A 21,710-nucleotide genomic window follows, 5' to 3' on the forward strand; every position below is an offset into this window, starting at 1 on the left:
GGTGGGAAATTTCAAAAGTCTATATAAGGGCTTGTGTACCATTGTTCAGGGTTCTCTCCTCCCTCCTGTATGTGGTGAGTGGGAACCCTGTTGCATCAGTTAATAAAGATCAGGCTTACTAGCCTCTTTGCTTCTCAATATATTTTGGTTGACCTCTGTTATTTTCTCCTGCCAATAGGGAACCCACGTAAGGGCTCTGTACAGGCTCTTGGATACCCCATGAGGGAAAAGGAGCAATTTTTTCTTAAAACAATATGTTGCAAGTCACCCAGAGTGACTGGAGCCATCCAGTCAGATGGGCAGGGTATAAATGTTGTTGTTGTTGCTGAATAAAAAGGTAAAGGGACCCCTGACCATTAGGTCCAGTTGTGGCCGACTCTGGGGTTGCGGCACTCATCTTGCTTTATTGGCCGAGGGAGCCAGTGTACAGCTTCCGGGTCATGTGGCCAGCATGACTAAGCCGCTTCTGGTGAACCTGTGCAGCGCACGGAAACACCGTTTACCTCCCCGCTGGAGTGGTACCTACTTATCTACTTGTACTTTGACGTGCTTTCGAACTGCTAGGTTGGCAGGAGCAGCGACAGAGCAACGGGAGCTCACCCCGTCGCGGGGATTCGAACCGCCGACCTTCTGATCAGCAAGCCCTAGGCTCTGTGGTTTAACCCACAGCGCCACCTGTGTCCGTTGTTGTTGAATAGGACGTCCCTATTTTCATCTGAGAAATGTTGGAGGGTATAAAATTACACAACACTGAAGTCTACAGGGGCTACAGCTGCTGCTCTGCCTAAACCAGGCAGAGGGGAAACGAGCCTTTAAAACAGCGCTCTAATTTGGGTTCCCAGGTCACATGACCAAGCGGAACAAGCGTAGGATCTCCCTTTACTGGTCCCACCCCGGGGAGGGGGGGGCTTACACATTGGCATATCTTTGGCTGAGCTGGGGTTGGGGAATTCATGTAGGTGAGTCCAGCAGAGAGGGAGACCTGCTGCATTCTCAGTTGCTTATCTGAGATGATTTTGTCATAGCTTTGCCCCCATAATTTATGTTTTTAATTTTGCATATATTTTTAAATAATTGAACATTGCTTTAAGAACTAGATACAGTGGTATCTTGGGTTGCATATGCTTCAGGTTACAGACTCTGCTAACCCAGAAATAGTGCTTCAGGTTAAGAACTTTGCTTCAGGATGAGAACAGAAATCGTGCAGCGGTGGCACAGCGGCAGCAGGAGGCCCCATTAGCTAAAGTGGTGCTTCAGGTTAAGAACAGTTTCAGGTTAAGAACAGACCTCCGGAACGAATTAAGTACTTAATGTGAGGTACCACTGTAGTGGAAAGCAGTGTGTGTGTGTGTGTGTGTGTGTGTGTGTGTGTGTGTGTGCGTGTGTGTGCTTCACGCAACCCTTCTCCAGCGAGAGAGAAGTAAAGGATCATAGCACAAAAAATACTCCCTTTATTTCAGGTATGGAGAGTGGGAAATCAGTTAGGTCGCATGAAAATGAACTGCAGTGAGTCAATCAATTAAGCAGCTCTAGGCAGGAGAAAAGAAACTCCATAAATTGACTTCTGAACGGGGGGGGGGGCAGGGGGGCTGAGTAGTTAGCTGTGCACGGAAGACAGCTTTATTATGTGACATGGGAGTGAATGAATTTATTTATTGCTATTGATGAATTACTGCTCCAAGAAATGCTTGGAATCAATGAACTACAGAAGAATAACATACCAGGAAACAGGAAACAAAACAAAGCAAAACCCTCACAGCAATTAAAGCCAAAGCAAGAGTGCTAGCTGACCAAAGGATTTCTCAGCTGCTGGTTGCTTATCTGATTTTTTCACAAAACATTTCCCCACTAAGGGAGTCTGAACAACACACACATTCTCTTGCCACGTGGGTAAGAGGAATTTTCCTTCTTCCTAATGTGCACCTCTGGATTCCAGGTCCATCTTGGGCTCTTCCCAAAGGCTGCCTAAGAGTTCCTGGTTAAAAGCAACCTATCCTCACCAGATTCTGAAACTCCCAAGGCTGTGGAGAGACAGTTAATATAAGAGGCAGATTACATGGACTCCTTAATTAAGGCATGAACTAAAAACCCAATGCTCTCTACCCTGTTCAATGAAGGAGATAAAGGAGGATTACGCAGATGTTTCCAGTGCTTGATTACCTTATCTTGGATTTTCAGGCCGTACAAGGAATTAATGAATGACAGAAGGTCCCCTCTACCAACGTCTGCTGGAGCAGCCTTAGGACCTCTAAAGGACCTAAAAAGTTCAGGTCGAAGGTCCATCTGGTCGAACATCACCTATGAGAAAGTTCCAAGCCAGACTGAACACAAGAGAATTTTCAGCAGATCAGTGTGGATGCCCTTTCACCTAAGAAGGATAACACTAAAAGTAAAGGTAAAGGACCCCTGGACAATTAAGTCCAGTCAAAGGCAACTATGGGGTGCGGTGCTCATCTCACTTTCAGGCCGAGAGAGCTAGCGTTTGTCCACAGACAACTTTCCGGGTCATGTGGCCAGCATGACTAAACAGCTTCCGGCGCAATGGAACACTGTGACGGAAGCCAGAGGGCACGGAAACGCCGTTTACCATCCTGCCGCAGCAGTATCTAATTCTCTACTTGCATTGGCGTGCTTTCGAACTGCTAGGTTGGCAGGAGCTGGGACAGAGCAATGGGAGCTCACTCCATCATGGGGATTCAAACCTCCCACCTTCTGATCGGCAAGCCCAAGAGGCTCAGTGGTTTAGTGTGGAGAAAGGGAATCAGAAGAAGTCTCTCTCCTTCTCTCAAAATAGTAGAATCCAGAGCCATCTAATGAAGCTGCCAAGTGAGAGAATCAGGACTGTTTAACTACAACACTCTTCACGAGGTGCATATTTAATCTGTGGAATATGCTACCCACAGGACGTAGCGATGACCACAAGCTTGGAGAACTTGAGAAGGCAATTGGACAAACTCATGGGGGGATGTGGCTATCAAAGGCCGCTGGTGATGATGGCTATATATTACCACCAATATCAAAGGCAGCTTCCCTCTGAATGCTATTTGCGGGATAGCACAATACTGTGCTCGTGCTCTGCTTCAGTTGACCACCGTGAGAAGATGATGATGACCTAGATAGGCCTGCTGTGATTCCGCAGTGCTCTATTCACCTCATATGTTTTGAGCATTGAACAGCGTGAGATATCTGGGTTATTGAATCTCTGCTCATCCATGAAGCTCGCTGTGTGTTCTTCAGCCAACCATGATATCTCAGCATCGTGTACCTCATTCCAATGCGCCATCTTCTCCTGCTTCTTGATGAAACAGCATTCACGCATGTGTGAATGGCTCCAAAATCAAGGGGTGGTCTGAATGTCTGGAGGCAGCATTACAGACAGCACACTGAGCTTTCATGAGTCTCAAAAAACCCCAAAACCTACTCCTATGTCAAGGCCACTCTCATGCTCAACTTCAAACCGTCAGGTGATAAAATGTCAATTGGTGACTGTGTGAATTGGCACAAAGACAGACATTGGGAGATGCAGACACTTCTTGACAGCCATTGATGGTAGAATAGCACTGCCATTGTGTTGTGGCGAGAGCACTTGTGTCCAGCATGGTGCCCTCCCTATGTTGCTGGACTACAACTCCCATCACCCCGGACCATATAAACTCCCAGCAAAATGAGTAAGAGGAGTTGCAGTCAGGGCCGAATATATGGTTGCACGCCACCCCAATCTCCAAGCGATGTGAGATTCCAGAGACTTACTCAGCACTTACTCAGAGTTTAGTTTCCTTGGACCACAGGGAGGTTAGGCTGGCCTCAACCAGAGCCGGGGCTTTTTCGGCTGTGGCCCCGATCTGGTGGAACGCCCTACCGCAGGAGATCAGGGCCCTGCGGGACTTGACATCTTTCTGCAGGGCCTGCAAGACAGAGCTGTTCCACCAGGTCTTTGGCCAAGACACAGTCTGACCTGCCTCCTTTGGTAATCCTCACAGACCTCTAGCCCAATGGTTGCCATCAATTTGACTCTGAATTGATTTTAAAATGAATTGATTTTAGAATGCTGTGTTACTTTTATTGTTGTTAGCCGCTCTGAGCCCAGCTTCAGCTGGGGAGGGCGGGATATAAATAAATAAATATTTATTTATTTATTTATTTATTATTGGAAAGAGGGTCAGCAGAGATGGTGGTGTCTTTAGGATATATGGTTTATTTGAACTGTGGTGCCCAGAACTGAACACAGTACTCCAGGTGAGGTCGGACCAGAGCAGAATCCTTGTTCAACAGCACTGCTTCCCCCCATGGTTACCAAGATCTAGTTACTGGCTATTTCCCCATGGACTCTCAAGAAACCAAAGCAGCTGCTAAGAATGGTTTCCAGTCATCAGAGACAGCGATTCCGTGCCATATACAGTTCTTAGCTTTTCAGTCAGATTAGCAGAAATTGAATCAGATTTATATATATATATAAAAGACTAGATATTAGGCTCGTTTGCTTAATATGCATCGTTTATAGAGCCCACAGGATCAAGTTCATCTCAGTGCACAGTTTGGACTTCTTTGTGGAGGTAACGCTCCGCTTTGCAAAGGCACACCTCGCACCAGACGTGCAACAGTATATCAAGGAGCGTCGAGCCTGCTTTCACTGACCTTTCACCTTCTTGGCTAGAAAACAGGGTTTTCCCCCTGACCTTTTGTCCTCTCACAATTTGTTAGACATATCACTTGGCTGGAGCATGACCAGGGACGCAGACGTAATCAAGTATAGGGGAAATCTTTGAGGGAAACACCTGCTGACACGTGTACAGCGGTACCTCGGGTTAAGTACTTAATTCATTCCAGAGGTCTGTTCTTAACCTGAAACTGTTCTTAACCTGAAGCACCACTTTAGCTAATGGGGCCTCCCGCTGCTGCCACCGCCACCACCACGCAATTTCTGTTCTCATCCTGAAGCAAAGTTCTTAACCTGAGGTACTATTTCTGGGTTAACGGAGTCTGTAACCTGAAGCGTATGTACCCTGCAGCGTATGTAACCTGAGGTACCACTGTATTTGATAACACTGGAAATGTGCTTACATGGAAATACGTTAAGTTCAGGGTGGTTTCACTACTGTTTCCAATTGCTGACTTCTGCTAATAAAAGGAGCCTCGGCAGAGCTAGCCGGCAGCTTGCTTGGAGCATGCTTGCCGGCATGCTGCGGCACAGCTCACCTGCATCCAACCTCCTGATGTCTCCGTTATTCCTACACTTCTTATTTTCAAGCAGAGGACACTCAGTGCTGGTTATTCTTCTGCATGATAGTAGCACTGCAGATGAAAGGAGTGTGTGTGTGTGTGTGTGTGTGTGTGTGTGTGTGTGTATGTGGTCCTGGATTTAGAGTGGTGCAGGCGGTTCAACTGCACAGCTCAGCCAGGGATCCTCCCAGCTCAAGGAACCTCCCAGCTCAGCCAGGAATCCAGTGGATCCTAACCCACCCACCCTGGAGCATCTTGCTATAGGGTTGCTCCCACCACTTGCCCAGGCATTCCTTGGCCTTTGTTTCCAGCTTTAACAAACCCTGATGAGCATATATTTATTGCATTTTTTTACTACTTATTGGAAACCATTGCTGTTTCATGAAAGGCCGCATATCAATGATTTTGAACAAATAAAATAAAATGACATTCTGTTCTTTGGTGGCCAATCAGATGCCCATGGGAATCCCACATGGAGGATGTGAGCAGGATAGCTTTCAGGGCTTACGGCCTCTCACCATCAGTAGTAGCTACACTGATAGACACTGATAGGGACGCGGGTGGCGCTGTGGTCTAAACCACTGAGCTTCTTGAGCTTGCTGATCAGAAGGTTGGCGGTTCGACTAGTCACCTTTGACTGGACTTAACCGTCCAGGGGTCCTTTACCTTTTTACCTGCATAATCATAGAATCATAGAATTGTAGAGTTGGAAGGGATCCTGAGGGTCATCTAGTCCAACCCCCTGCAATGCAGGAATCTCAGCTAAAGCATCCATGACAGATGGTTGTCCAACCTTTATACCTCTATCATGTCCTGCTTTACTCATTCCTTTTTGCTGAACTAAAAAAATCCCCAGAGCTGTAACCTTTCTTCTTAGGGCAGCCTTTCTCAACTTGTGGGTCGCCAGATGTTGTTGAACTACAACTCCCATCATCCCTAGCTAGCAAGGCCAGAGCTCAGGGATGATGGGAGTTGTAGTCCAACAACTTCTGGCGACCCACAGGTTGAGAACCACTGTCTTAGGGAGTTCCTCTAGCCCAGGCATAGGCAAACTCGGCCTTCCAAATGTTTTGGGACTGCAACTCCCATCAGCCCTAGCTAACAGGACCAGCGGTCAGGGACGATGGGAACTGTAATCCCCAAACAGCTGGAGGGCCGAGTTTGCCTATGCCTGCTCTAGCCCCTTGATCATTTTGGCTGCCCTTTTTCTGCACCTCACCAATTTGCATCTATGCCGCATATATTTAGGCCAGCGTACTAAGATAGGAAATACAAATAAAATATCCTGTTAGAGAGGGATCAACCTCCACACAGAAACGATTTCTAGCAACAGCCCCCACCCCACCCCGCCCGCCAGGAGCTCTATCATGAGAAGCAGCTTTAGATCATCTTAGCTGTTGCCAAATATACTAGGGCGTATTGCCATAAGAAATTGAATGTGTATTCCAAAAATAGCTTTAATAATTTGGCATCCTCCCTGGGGCGTCTGTTGTGGATGAGAAACAACGGGTGATGAAAGAGTTGGATTTTAGCTTTGGAATGTGCATACACACACACACACACCAATTTGATTTGGGTCCTAATGTGATGCTTTGGAGCAGCTCCCATCTGATAAAAGTAATAGCCTGACCTGGAAGGATCCAATGGTTGACCCAAACAGGATCTAGACTGGACACAGTTTTTAATTGGGATTTAAACCCCTAATTAAACATGTGGTTGTTGGAAGGCAGGGGAGGAGGAGTAGCACAGAAGCTGCTCACTCACAAGCATGGTTTCAGAGTAAGGGCAATCCGACAATTTAAATTCTCTCGTTTCTCCAATCTTAAATCCAACTCTCTGCATTTCTGCAGCGTTCTGCAAATTTCTCATGAAAATCCACCAGCCTTTTAGGGCCACTTTCTTCTAACGAACGTTTTTGTGTGCAGTTTTGAGTAATATACGCATTTACCATGGTTGGGAGTGCTGACAAAGTGGAGGGAACAGGAGCTCTGACTTATGTGACTTAATATTTGTGTGAACAAGAACATCGCTGGCTGCAGTTCTAGACATCAGGATGTTGTGATAGAGGAAGAATCACAGAGTTGGAAGGACCCTGAGGATCATCTGGTCCAACGCTCGGCAATACAGGAATATGCAGCTGTCCCTTATGGGGACTGAACGTGCAACCTTGGCGTTACCATGTTGTTAAAGTCAAAGACCCAGGGCCAGAGAAACCAGGATTCCACATGGTACTAGGTTGGACAAAGGCATGCACTAAGCTAAATGGGGAAAGTGCAGTTCTTTATCTCCATGAAAGGCTGAAGCTTTTAGAGCGATGCAATCCCAGCTGAACGAAGAAAGGGCCTGCCTCCAAGTAAATGTGTTTACGATCAGGCAAGACATAGGAAATATAGAGCTGCCGTGAAATTGAGCCCATGTGCTTTGGAATAACTATTGCTGTGCTCAATAGGGCACACTCACTTGTAGAATACCCAGTGGTGTGTATTTCTTAGTACAAGGTGTAACATTAACATATGAGAGTGCCGGAGGTGAAATAGATAAACGGGTTACCCAATCAGAACCCGGGGGTGGAGTCAGAGGGACTATAAAACCAGCTCTGGGAGGGGTGAAGGGAGGAGTTTGTTGAGAGTTGGGTGGTTGCTTGGAGTGGGGGTGAATGGGGATAGAGTCTGTGGGTAGGTGGAGTTAATGTAGCGGAATAAGCTGAGTCAGGGACAGTTAGGAGCTAGGAAGACAAGTAAATATCTGAGAGATGGTTTAGTGAGTGAGAGCAGGTAGCAGAAGTTATAGGTCTGGATAGGCACCCCATGATTGTAATTGACCGACACTGTTTATGAAACCACACACTTAGAGCTGTTTGACAGTGGAATTTGCTGCCAAGGAGTGTGGTGGAGTCTCCTTCTTTGGAGGTCTTTAAGCAGAGGCTTGACAACCATATGTCAGGAGTGCTCTGATGGTGTTTCCTGCTTGGCAGGGGGTTGGACTCGATGGCCCTTGTGGTCTCTTCCAACTCTATGATTCTATGACTTGTTAAACTGAAATAAACAAACAGAAGTTTGTGTTCTGATTTAACCCTGACGGTGAAACCTCTGGGGACCCTGTGTGATCGCCACAGAAAAACTGGGTGCCCAGTTCCACCATCCCTGACCATTGACCAGGCTGGTGGGGGCTTACGGGAGTTGGAGCCCAACCACTTTTGGAGGTCATGGATTGTCCACCCTAGAATCATAGAATCATAGAATCATAGAGTTGGAAGAGACCACAAGGGCCATCGAGTCCAACCCCCTGCCAAGCAGGAAACACCATCAGAGCACTCCTGACATATGGTTGTCAAGCCTCTGCTTAAAGACCTCCAAAGTAGGAGACTCCACCACACTCCTTGGCAGCAAATTCCACTGTCAAACAGCTCTTACTGTCAGGAAGTTCTTCCTAATGTTTAGGTGGAATCTTCTTTCTTGTAGTTTGGATCCATTGCTCCATGTCCGCTTCTCTGGAGCAGCAGAAAACCACCTTTCTCCCTCCTCTATGTGACATCCTTTTATATATTTGAACATGGCTATCATATCACCCCTTAACCTCCTCTTCTCCAGGCTAAACATGCCCAGCTCCCTTAGCCGTTCCTCATAAGGCATCGTTTCCAGGCCTTTGACCATTTTGGTTGCCCTCCTCTGGACACGTTCCAGTTTGTCAGTGTCCTTCTTGAACTGTGGTGCCCAGAACTGGACACAGTACTCCAGGTGAGGTCTGACCAGAGCAGAATACAGTGGCACTATTACTTCCCTTGATCTAGATGCTATACTCCTATTGATGCAGCCCAGAATTGCATTGGCTTTTTTAGCTGCCGCGTCACACTGTTGGCTCATGTCAAGTTTGTGGTCAACCAAGACTCCTAGATCCTTTTCACATGTACTGCTCTCAAGCCAGGTGTCCCCCATCTTGTATTTGTGCCTCTCATTTTTTTTGCCCAAGTGCAATACTTTACATTTCTCCCTGTTAAAATTCATCTTGTTTGTTTTGGCCCAGTTCTCTAATTTGTCAAGGTCGTTTTGAAGTGTGATCCTGTCCTCTGGGGTGTTAGCCACCCCTCCCAGTTTGGTGTCATCTGCAAATTTGATCAGGATGCCCTTGAGTCCATCATCCAAGTCGTTGATAAAGATGTTGAATAAGACCGGGCCCAAGACAGAACCCTGTGGCACCCCACTAGTCACTCTTCTCCAGGATGAAGAGGAACCATTGATGAGCACCCTTTGGGTTCGGTCAGTCAGCCAGTTACAAATCCACTGAGTGGTAGCATAGTCAAGACCACATTTTACCAGCTTCTTTACAAGAATATCATGGGGCACCTTGTCAAATGCCTTGCTGAAATCAAGGTAGGCTACATCCACTGCGTTCCCTTCATCTACCAGGCTTGTAATTCTGTCAAAAAACGAGATCAGGTTAGTCTGACATGATTTATTTTTCAGAAATCCATGCTGACTATTGGTGATCACAGCATTCCTTTCTAGGTGCTCACAGACTGTTTGCTTAATGATCTGCTCCAGAATCTTCCCTGGTATTGATGTCAGACTGACTGGGTGGTAATTATTTGGGTCCTCTCTTTTCCCCTTTTTGAAAATAGGGACAACATTTGCCCTCCTCCAGTCTGCCGGGACTTCGCCTGTTCTCCAGGAATTCTCAAAGATGACTGCCAGTGGTTCTGAGATCACATCTGCCAGTTCTTTTAATACTCTTGGATGCAGTTCATCTGGCCCTGGATGCCATGCTTCACCGTGTATGCCATGCTTCACCAATCTGGTCTCCTCCAGATACTTTTGGGGGCTACAACCCCAGTCCGTTAATGGCTATTGGGTGTGCTGGCTCTGGCTGATGGGAGTTGGCGAGCAGCGATATCTGGAGGCGCATACAGGTTCTCCACAGCTGCCCTAGTAAGCATGTTTGAGATTTCAGCTTTACAGCACAATCCCATACCTGCCCATTCAGGAGCAAATCCCACGGCATTCAGTGGAACCTTTCCCCAACGTAAGCGTGCATAAGATTAGAGCCTTAGAAAGCTCAAGTATGTTGGTGTGCAATGCAAAGGCTCTCACTCAGAGTAACAGCCGCCAGTTCAGAGGGGACTATGAAATTTCTGAAGGAGCTGTTTGACAATGGAAACAGAGAATCACAGAACTGGAAGTGTTGGAAGGGACATCAAGGGTCATCTAGTTTAACTCCCTGCAATGCAGGAATCTCAACTTGAGCATCCATAGCATGTCTGCCGACAGCTGTTCTCCAGTAGTTTTTTAAATATATTTTTATTAGTTTTACAGAATTTTTTAAGACAATACTAACATATAAAAAGACATACAAACATGTATAGTTTCATAGACAAATTTTCATGAACTTCGTTTCTCAGACTCCCCCATACCTCCCCTTTCTGCATCCCAATGCCCAAAGTTTTTCAGCAACTTCTAACAGTTCTGTCAAGGATATGTCTTACTAGTATTTCCTTCAATCTAATATTATCTCGCTGTAACCCTTTCATTCTGAAAGCCTTGACATTTTAACCTTCATCAAGTTTATAATAGTCCTTCAAGTAAATTTTAAATTTCTTCCAATCTTCTTCCGTCGTCTCCTTCCGCTGATCGCAGATTCTGCCAGCCATCTCCGCCAGTGTTCTCCAGTAGTTTTGAGGCAGGACTTTTTGAATTCCAAATGTGAATACAGGGAACATGTGTGTGCTGCATTAATGCCTGTGTTGTGGACCTCACAGAAGCATCTGACCGGGCACTGCAAGAGTACAGGATGCTGCACAACATGGAACTTTCACCTGATCCATCTGGGCTCATTTTATGCAGCTATGTTTGGGAATATTGTAATACGAGACACAGAAGATTCTTTTATTGATCCATCCAATGTACATCACAAACACACACTTTGGAACCCCCCTGCTTGTCTAACTTTTGTTAAACTTTTGACTATTCAAACTGTTCGCAAACGATCTGTTTCTAACCTGCACCTGTGGCTGCATACACAGCATGCATTTGAAGCACCCACACGCCCCAAGAATTCTGGGAACTATAGTTTGCTAAGGGTGCTGGGAAACATAGCTCTGTAAAATGCAGCTGCCGGGATTCTTGGGGAGCGGCGTGCGCTTGAAACACGTGCAGCCGTCACCTATTTCTTTGCAGCGTTTTCCAAAATAGCGCGCATCTGCCAACAATGAGAACAATTACGATTTTCAGTCCCGCCGTTGCTTCCCTCCCAGTCCTCCTGGACACATCTTCCCTTCCGCGCACCAAAACGCGTGCTGTTCTCCTCCTCCTCCTCCTCCGTCCGCGTTTCCACACAGCTAATCCGGTGAGTAATCGGCGTGTGTCACTCCGTGTCGGCGTGCAAAGAGTAAGGGACACCTTCCCACCCGCGTGCCTTACCTCTTCAGAAGCTGCCGGCGAACTGAAAGGCAGCGAAGAAAAAGTTTCCTCGCAGCCTGGCAGGCCCCGCCTACGGGGGCGGGTCCAGGAAGCGAGTAGGCGGGGCCTGGCGCCTTGACCCCTCCTCCCACTCCCCTCGGTCCCCTTTTCCCTTACAGGAGTCGAACGAGAGGGGGCGGGGATTGGGCTGGAGCCCCGCCTCCTTTCCTTTTTTTAAACAAAAGAACCAAGGGCGAGGGGCGGAGCCTGGCGAGTGGGAAGCCGTCTATTAAAACCCTTGGCGCTGGCGGGAGCCGGGCAGTCACCGGAGGCAGCGCACCTGGGACGGGGCAAGGAGAGGAGGGGAAGTCCCGGAGGCGCCTCTTTCCGATGCGAGCAGAGGGAGCGCAGCGAGGGCCGGGCTGGGGGCGCAGGGGTCCGCGATGCTGGAGAATGGCTCCTTAAGGAACTGCTGCGGGCTGGGCGGCCGAGGGGGCTTCGGCTTCTCCCAGCGAGGGGAGGCCGAGGCGGCGGCCGATGCAGAAGCGGAGGCAGCCGGAGGAGAAGCAGCAGCCGCGGGGGCGGCGGCTGGGGCAGCAGATCCCCGGCCGGGCTGGGTAGTCGCGGCGCTGTCCAGCGTGCTGATCTTCACCACCGTGGTGGATATCGCGGGCAGCCTGCTGGTCATTATCTCGGTGTTCAAGAACCGCAAGCTCAGGAATTCAGGTAACAGGGGGACGCGCGCGGGTGCGTAAAGTGAGCGCGTGCGGGGCAGGGCTTGAGCCCTTTGCGCGCGTCCCAGCAGTGATGGGACGGGGAGAGGGATTGCGCGTGGTGTTGTGCAGCCTTATTTTGGGGGTGCGAAGTTCTGGCTGCTTTTGACAGGCTGAGAGAGCAGTTGTGCGGGTGGCGATTTGCCTCCAGGGATCGATCCCTTCTTACTTCTCTTCTGGAACACAGAGGGAGAAAGTATGCAGAACCACCGGAGCCTGCCAAAAGTTTGCTCGCTTGTTTATTTAAGATACACTGCACACTGCTAACCTCCCAAATAGAACCTGAATCTCCACCTCGGATCTCATCCTAAGACCGTCCTATACTTCTAAAGGAATACCAGATTCCACCGTGCTCCCCGTTTTCACTTTCTGAAGTCCCAAGATTCAAACCTCCCTCCAAGTCCCACAAGCCTCTATCTGGTTCATAAGATAAGCCCGGCTGGATCAGACCGAAAGGTCTAGTTAGTCCAGAATCATTTTTCCAAGAGTGGCCAACTAGATGCCTATAGGAAGCTCACTAGCAAAGCTTAAAGGCTTTTAGACCCCCCCCCCCCTGTTCTTGCTCCCTGGCAATGTCTGGTATACTCTCATTGAACACAGAGTCTCCATTTAAGTACCATAGCGAATAACTATTGATAGATCCGTCCTCTGTCATTCGAGCTTAACTTGCAAACAGTCCAGCTTCGTTCCGTGTTGTACTTTGTCAGCCCTAAAAGCTACAGGGTGCACAGTGTGATTCTACAACTTTGCAATGAACTTGACTGAACTATTGTGCCACAACTGCATGCTATGCTGCGTCCAGCATTGCTATGATACTAACCTCTCTACCCTGGTCCCAGTTAGCACATAGTCAAGCTGTGTTGGACATATTCAGCCTTGTGTATAAAGAGACAGTTGCAGTCCCTTCCAATATACCTGCCTGAAGATCAATACATGCTCTAGATACAAATCTTATCGAGTTCACACACCGAGGGGGTGGGGGCGAAAGAGACCGGAGGAGTGGGTTGCTATCACACAATTCTTACCCGATCTACTTAGAAATAAGTTCTACTGGCTATAAACAGTTTTATTTCCTTTTGTGTGAGTTATCATTCCATCCTTGTTGCAGTCTCCTGAAGTAACCCTAAAACTGTTTACCAGGAAGTAAGCCCCATTGCTCTCAATGGCACATAGCAGCCAAGCTTATATATCTGGTTGTCAAGTTCACACCGTGCTCACTTACCATCTGCAACAGCAAACAGAGTTAAGCTGCTTTGAAATCCTGTTGGCTTCAGGAGGATAGAGTTAAACACGGTTGAACTCTCCCATTAAACGCAGTGGATCTTAAACATGCTTAGGCTGGGCCGGATTGTGCCCAGTGGTTGCCAATTTTGTCTTGCATTTTTCAATAGCCTTGGCCATTTTATGAATGGTGGGATTAAAGCAGGGGAGCTCTCCGTAGTTTAGCGCTTAGATCCCGTGGGAAACTGACAGCAATTCATTTCCAGCAGTGTTTGCAAAACTCTCCCCCTGTGGGGAGTTCTTCTTAACTGCAGGCTGTCGGAATGAATGGGAATCTGTGAGCTTTTCAGCACTCCGTGGTAGACGGACTGGACAGCTCCAGCACTTGTGACCTCACCCATATTGAATGGGAAGCGTGAAGGAGCTGAAGATGGGGATGACCCCCCCCCCCCGTTTTAGGAGAGCTTTGTAAAAGTAGGTTAGATAGGTGGTGGGAGTCTCCATTTCATCCTTAAAGGAGACGAAATGGCTTCACTTTTACTTTGTTGGTGTCAATAAATCTCAGAGAGGAGCTCTCTTCAAATATCCACAGAGCTGTCACTCGGAAGATGACGGAGCCGGATTGTTCTTTTGTTGCTCCGGAGGGCTGGACTAGAAACAATGTAAGGAAGCAGATTTGAATTAAACATTAGGAGAAGCTTCCTAATGATAAGGGCCATTTGGCTATGGAACAGTCTTCCTCCGGAGGTGGTAAGCTCTCTTTTTCTGGAGTTATTTAAGCAGAGGCTGGCCAGCCATCTGTCAGTGGATCCTCCATTGCAGATTCTGCATTGAACAAGGGGTTCGCCTAAATGGCCTCTATGGTCCCTTCCAGCTCCACGATCCTAAGCTTCTGTGCTTAGTCTATTACAGCAAACACAGAAGGAATATCTGGGATGCCACACGACCAACAGATTTAACATATTGTTGGGGCATTCCTCTTGCCGCGATGTATCTGCTAGGCTGTAAGGGGTCCAAAGACTCTCTCTTGTCTGTGGGGTCGGGGGGGGGTGCTTGCTCTGTTGATGGGTAGTAAGAGAGAGCTGACAGCAGTGTGGGCTAGTGGGTGGAGTGTTGGACTTAGTCTGGGTGAATCTGGGTTCAAATCTACATTCTCTTAGGGAGTTTATAAAGTAACAGTGGGTCAGAGCACATCCCTCAGCCAAACCTCCCTCAAAGTGTCACAAAAATGAGGGGAGCAAGCAGATGGTGTGCACTTTCTGAACTCAGTGGAAGAAGGATGGGATAAAAACATTGGGTGGGCAACAGGCACTCAGCATATGCTCTGGGACACTCTCATCTTCTCTTTCATAATATATTATGGGGTTGCTTCTTGACATTGGAAGAAGATGCCAGGGCCAGGGACAAGTTTTTGTTGTTGTTTAGTCGTGTCCAACTCTTCGTGACCCCATGGACCAGAGCACGCCAGGCACTCCTGTCTTCCACTGCCTCCCGCAGTTTGGTCAAACTCATGCTGGTAGCTTGGAGAACACTGTCCAACCATCTCATCCTCTGTCGTCCCCTTCTCCTTGTGCCCTCCATCTTTCCCAACATCAGCACTCAGGGCTGATTTCCTTCCAGAATGGTTTGATCTTCTTGCAGTCCATGGGACTTTCAAGAGTCTCCTCCAGCACCATAATTCAAAAGCATCAATTCTTTGGCGATCAGCCTTCTTTATGGTCCAGCTCTCACTTCCATACATCACTAAGTGCATAGTTAAACTACAGAATTCATTCCCACAAAAGGCAGTGGTAGCTACTGGCAAAATTAACAGTGCTCTCCTAGAATTGTAGAGTTGGAAGAGACCCCAAGGATCATCTAATCTAACCCCCTTCTATGCAGGAATCTCAGCTAAAGCATCCATGACAGATGGCCATCCAACCTCAGCTTAAAAACCTCCTAGGAAGGAGAGTCCACCACCTCCTGAGGGAGACCATTCCACTGTATCTCAGTCAAGGGAAGTAATAGTCCCACTCTATTCTGCCTTGGTCAGATCCCACCTGGAGCCCTGTGTCCAGTTCTGGGTGCCACTGTTGAAGAAGGCTATTGACAAACTGGAACGTCTGCAGAAGAGGGCAACCAAAATGATCAAGAGTCTTGAAACCATGCCTTATGAGGAATGGTTGAAGGAGCTGGGTATGTTCAGCCTGAAAAGAGGAAACTGAGAGGAGATATGATAGACATATTCAGATATCTAAAGGGCTGCCACATGGAGGATGGAGAAAGTTTCTTCTGCTCCAGAGACCTGAGCCAATGGCTCCTAGTTACAAGAAAGGAGATTCTGACTAAGCATTAGGAAGAACCTACTAACAGGGAGAGCTGTTCGACAGTGCAATGGACTCCCTCAAGAGGTTGTGGGCTCTCCTTCATTGGGGCTTTTAAAGCAGAGGTTGGATGTCCATCTGTCATGGATGCTTTAGCTGAGATTGCTGCATTGCATTGCAGGGAGTTGGACTAGATGACTCCCCCCCCCCATTTATCTTCCAAATCTACAAATCTATTATTCCCTTATTCTATGAAATGATTAGCTCTTTGCTTCCTTACCTGAAAGGTCAGCCAATTAATTGTTGGATACTTGCTAGGAAATAATTTTTTTAAAAAAACACCTTTGGGTGTTACTGGTGGCCATCAAACTTTTATCAGTGACTGTGAGAACAAGGTGGCAATTGGAATGATCATTTGGAACAAGGGGCTTAGTTTACGTTATCCATCACCTAGTACACATGCATACACTGCTAGGTGGGCAGGAGCTGGGACCGAACAACAGGCGCTCACCCCATTGCAGGGATTCGAACCACCGATCTTCCAATCGGCAAGCCATTCCTAGAATGCTGAGCTGAAGCACTCCTTGATGCAACATTTGGGCCACATCCGCACTACACATTTAAAGCACTAGGATACCACTTCAACAGTCATGGCTTCCCCCAAACAATCCCAGTAGCTGTGGTCCAGTATACCTGAAGGAGAGTTTCCACCCCCATCGTTCTTCCCAGACACTGAGGTCCGGCGCCAAGGGCCTTCTGGCGATTCCCTCACTGTGAGAAGCCAAGTTACAGGGAACCAGGCAGAGGGCCTTCTCGGTAGTGGCACCTGCCCTGTGGAACGCCCTCCCACCAAATGTCAAAGAGAACAACTACCAGACTTTTAGAAGACATCTGAAGGCAGCCCTGTTTAGGGAAGCTTTTAATGTTTAACAGACCACTGTATTTTAATACTTTGTTGGAAGCCGCCCAGAGTGGGTGGGGTATAAATAAATTATTATTATTATTATTATTATTATTATTATTATTATTGCTATTATTATTAGTTAAGCGTTCTGAGAGGAAGCCCCTTTCCCTTCATAGAATTACAGTTCCTAAGGTGGCTTAACAATCAACCCCTCTTCCAGGCAACAACCCTGTAAGGTTAAGGTGACAACCACAAAGACTTCTGTGTCGCAAATCTCCTTTTGCACAAATCTGCTAGTCTTTAAGATGCCACATTGCATTTCATTACCCCCCTTCCCCCCCCTGCAACAGACTAATACATCTGAAAGCTGGCAAAGTATGATTATCGTTGCTTCCATTTCTGATGTTCAGTCATGCAGACCATAGTTTATGTTGCCCAAAGAGCACCAACCACAGGAGTGGGAGGGAGGGAGGGAGGGAGGGAGAAAGAGAAAGTTATCAGCAGACTTGCCCAAGGTTTGTAGCACAAAAACTTTAAGTAACAAATGCCTAAGGGCAGAGGGAATCCCCAAATCAGCCTGTTGGGGATTGCAGGCATTCAGTCTCAGCTCGTTAGAGCATGGTGCTGATAATGCAAAGGTTGCAGGTTCGATCCCCGTATGAGACAGCTGCATAGTCTTGCCTTGCCAAGGTGGTTGGACCAGATGAGCCTCAGGGTTCCTTCCAACTCTACAATTCTATGATTTCTATAACTGTTGGCAGAGGGGAGGAAAACCAAGAGGGAATGGAGCATTTTGGAGGATGACAAAGCTGACTGACTATGGACACTCCACACTGCAACAATAATGCTACTATCCTTGCTCTGTAGCCTAATCTTTTGGGGAGCTTGGGTGTGGATAATCTCGCTTCATAGAATGTCAGGGTGGTGTGTTGAATGGAGTATTGGCCTTGGAATGGGCAGGCTTGGGTTCGAATCACAATCAGCCATGCAGCTTTCTAGGTGACCTTTGGCCACTCCTTATCTCTCAACAATCACTTGCTATCTCTCACTAGAGCCACATTTATTGGGAGGATAATGATGGGGTGACTCGGTGCATTGAACTCCTTTGGAGGAAAAGCAGAATACTACCACTGCTGCTACTACTAATAATAATAATAATAATTTTATTCATACCCTGCCCTTCCCAGCCAGGGCTGGGCTCAGGGCGGCTAACACCAAATATAAATTACAATAAAATGTAATAGAAAAAAAAGAGAAAATAAAAAACAGTTTATTAAAATACAGCTTAAGATGCACCTTAAAATGCAGCCTCATTTTAGTAGTGTGCCGGGTAATATGCTTCCTGCATAACGGGGTATATACCAAATTCCCATTTAGCACAAAGTAGACTGCCTTTCACCACATCACACAGACAGATCTGTCTATCAGCCACACTTTGAAACAAGTAGCAGCTTGTTCCCGTTAGCTGCAGCACAGATACTGGTATTGGAAACTGCCAACACTGCTAGAGCTCTCTAAATGAGAAAGTAAGCTCTCTCTCTCTATATATATATATATGCACTAATATCAGAACCAATGAATTGCAGGAACTACATATAATACAGGTCATTGGCTGTAATTAAGAGATTGGATTCACAGAAACAGCACAAGAACCTGCCTTTTACCACAGCAAAGGTTTGGCCAGTAGCCAACTTGCTCAATATCAGCTACACGAACATACAGAATTCTCTCCTGGTCCTACCTGGAGATTCCAGGATTGAATATGGGACCTTCTGCATGCAGAGCACATGTTCTGCTACTAAGCTGCGGCCAGTGCACAATGCATTCAATTATATTTATGTGCAGGAAAAGAGGCAAGCATGAGACTGTTCAAAACTGGATAACATTTGGATTACTGGGAAACAAACCACATTCTTCATGTGATAGAATTCGTGCTGATGAATTACTAAATATTTTAATTGAGGTTAGGCTTTGTTTGCCATCTTCCCACAAAAATAAACAGTATACAGGCAGCAGTAAGCAAGCAAGAGCAGCGATTCATAAAAATGATCAATGAACATTTCAAATGAAATTGCAGCATAATATAAACATTTCAACTACGTCAGAGGATCTTGGAAAACTCTTTGCTCTTTGGTGGGGGACGCGGGTGGCGCAACGGGACGCAGGTGGCGCTGTCGGGACGTGGGAGGCGCTGTGGGTTAAACTAGGACTTGCCAATCAGAAGGTCAGCGGTTCGATTCCCCGTGACGGGGAAGCACGTCAAAGTGCAAGTAGATAAATAAGTACCACTCCGGCGGGAAGGTAAATGGCATTTCCGTGCACTGCTCTGGTTCGCCAAAAGTGGCTTAGTCATGCTGGCCACATGACCCAGAAGCTGTACGCCGGCTCCCTTGACCAGTAAAGCCAGATGAGTGCCGCAACCCCAGAGTCGGCCACGACTGGACCTAATGGTCAGGGGTCCCTTTACCTTATTATATGTACAGCAAATACAGATAGGGACGCGGGTGGCGCTGTGGTCTAAACCACTGAGCCTTTTGGGCTTGCCGATTGGAAGGTCGGCAGTTCGAATCCCCGCAATGGAGTTAGCTCCCATTGCTCTGTCCCAGCTGCTGCCAAGCTAGCAGTTCAAAAGCACACCAGTGCAAGTAGATAAATAGGTACTGCTGTGGCAGGAAGGTAAACGATGTTTCCGTGCGCTCCGGTTTCTGTCACGGTGTTCCGTTGCACCAGAAGCGGTTTAGTCATGCTGGCCACATGACCCGGAAAGCTGTCTGTGGACAAATGCCAGCTCCCTCGGCCTGAAAGCAAGATGAGCACTACAACCCCATAGTCACCTTTGACTGGACTCAACCATCCAGGGATCATTTACCTTTCTTTACCTACCTTTAAAAGGGATGTGGGTGGCGCTGTGGGTTAAACCACAGAGCCTAGGACTTGCCGATCAGAAGGTCGGCGGTTCGAATCTCCACGACGGGGTGAGCTCCCATTGCTCGGTCCCTGCTTCTGCCAACCTAGCAGTTCAAAAGCACCTCACAGTGCAAGTAGATAAATAGGTACCGCTCTGGCGGGAAGGTAAACTGTATTTCCGTGCACTGCTCTGGTTCTCCAGAAGCGGCTTAGTCATGCTGGCCACATGACCCAGAAGCTGTATGCCAGCTCCCTCAGCCAATAAAGCAAGATGAGCGCCGCAACCCCAGAGTCGGCCACTACTGCACCTAATGGTCAGGGGTCCCTTTACCTTCACCTTTACCTACCTTTACACAGGATTTCCCTCTGTGTGGTACAATGTTTCCTGAAGGAAGTTTGCAGCTTGATCCTGTCCTCTTCTGGCCTTTGGAAAATGCTGGACTGGAGACAGTTAAGAGGGCAGGGAAAGCGTATGCCATACAAGCTGAGTGGAGAAAGTGCCAGTGTTACAAACTGCTTTAATCTAAAAGCAATTTTGTGTCTGGAAACAACCGTGTGACTGTTTAGTCATCAATTGCCTAGTAACATAGGGGTGTTTGAAGCAGGAGGAGATGGTGATGAGGAAGCCATGAAACAGAACTTGAGTAGCTTGTGAGCTATTTCCCCATGCTGTATAAAATAACGATGGTGTCCTTTTTGCCGTTTTCACGTAATTCCCTTTTACCGGACTTCAAAGTGTATATATAGCAAGGATAAGCCTTCCATCCCATTCTGGGTGACCTTCTGAGGACCACATGCCAGGGGTGGGTGGGGCCAAGAGCAAAAGTGGGTGGGGCAATTTATGTAAATTTCACACCTGCGCAGCAGGCTAGTTTGCACACACACTCCCCTCCCCTTCTTACAGCTGGGGAAGCAAGAGGAATTGTCTGAGCTCAAGGATGTATTTCCGTCTGGCAAAAACGTTTGGCATGGAGAGCAGTGAGGGTATGACCTGGGGAGAGTTTCAAGAGTCAAGTGGAAAGGCATTGCAGGGCCTTTAAAGCCCTAAACGGCCTCTGTCCGGTATACCTGAAGGAGAATCTCCACCCCCATCGTTCTACCTGGATACTGAGGTCCAGTGCTGAGGGCCTTCTGGCGGTTCCCTCATTGCGAGAAGTGAGGTTACAGGGAACCAGACAGAGGGCCTTCTCGGTAGTGGCACCTGCCCTGTGGAACACCCTCCCACCAGATGTCAAAGAGAAAAACAACTACCAGGCTTTTAGAAGGTATCTGAAGGCAGCCCTGTTTAGGGAAGCTTTTAATGTTTAATAGACTATTGTATTTTAATATTCTGTTGGAAGCCTCCCATAGTGGCTGGGGAAACCCAGCCAGATGGGCGGGGTATAAATAATAAATTGTTGTTGTTGTTGTTGTTGTTGTTTGTTAAGCATTCTGAGAATTGTTAGGAAGCCCCTTTCCCTTCATAGAGTCACAGTTCCCAAGGTGGCTTAACAATTAACCCCTCTTCCAGGCAAAAACCCTTTAAGGTTTAAGGTTGTTGTTGTTGTTGTTGTTGTTGTTATGTCCCTGTACTGAACCTGAGTTTTCCTGCTCCTGGCTTAAAGCATGTGTTACTGGTTGCCTCACATGCTCCTACTGGCCCCCTCAGCTCCTTTTAGTTTTTATCTGGACAGAGCTGATTGCAGTTGGCAGAGCATGAGACGGTTAATCTTCGAGCCCCACACTGAGCAAAAAGATTCCTCCATTGGACTAGATGGCCCTTGTGGTCCCTTCCAAATGTACAATACTGCGATTCTAAGATCAGATGCATTTGGGACTGAAAGCAATTGCTTTAAAAGGTTGGTTAGATTTGAACAGGGTAATGCCCTATAACAGCCCTTCATATAGGATTGGTCTTTGCAAATCAGGACACATGGCTACGCTATTGGCTGGGGCCCAGGGAGATCTCTAGCTTTACAAAGGACAATCCTCTATTTCAGGTTTCCAAACT

General features: G+C 47.4%; 1 protein-coding gene across 1 annotated transcript in view; it reads left to right on the forward strand.

Annotated features, from left to right (window-relative positions):
- Positions 1-11,820: 11,820 nt before the first annotated feature.
- MTNR1B (melatonin receptor 1B) overlaps positions 11,821-21,710 on the forward strand; it is a 47,261-nt gene continuing 37,371 nt past the window's right edge. Inside the window, exon 1 of the mRNA XM_082219473.1 lies at positions 11,821-12,338. Within this exon, the coding sequence (XP_082075599.1) occupies positions 12,056-12,338 (283 nt within the window). The 5' untranslated portion in view covers positions 11,821-12,055. The remainder of the gene's footprint in view (positions 12,339-21,710) is intronic.

Source organism: Podarcis vaucheri (genome assembly GCF_965113315.1).
Source record: "Podarcis vaucheri genome assembly, chromosome: 4".
Lineage (NCBI taxonomy): Eukaryota > Metazoa > Chordata > Lepidosauria > Squamata > Lacertidae > Podarcis > Podarcis vaucheri.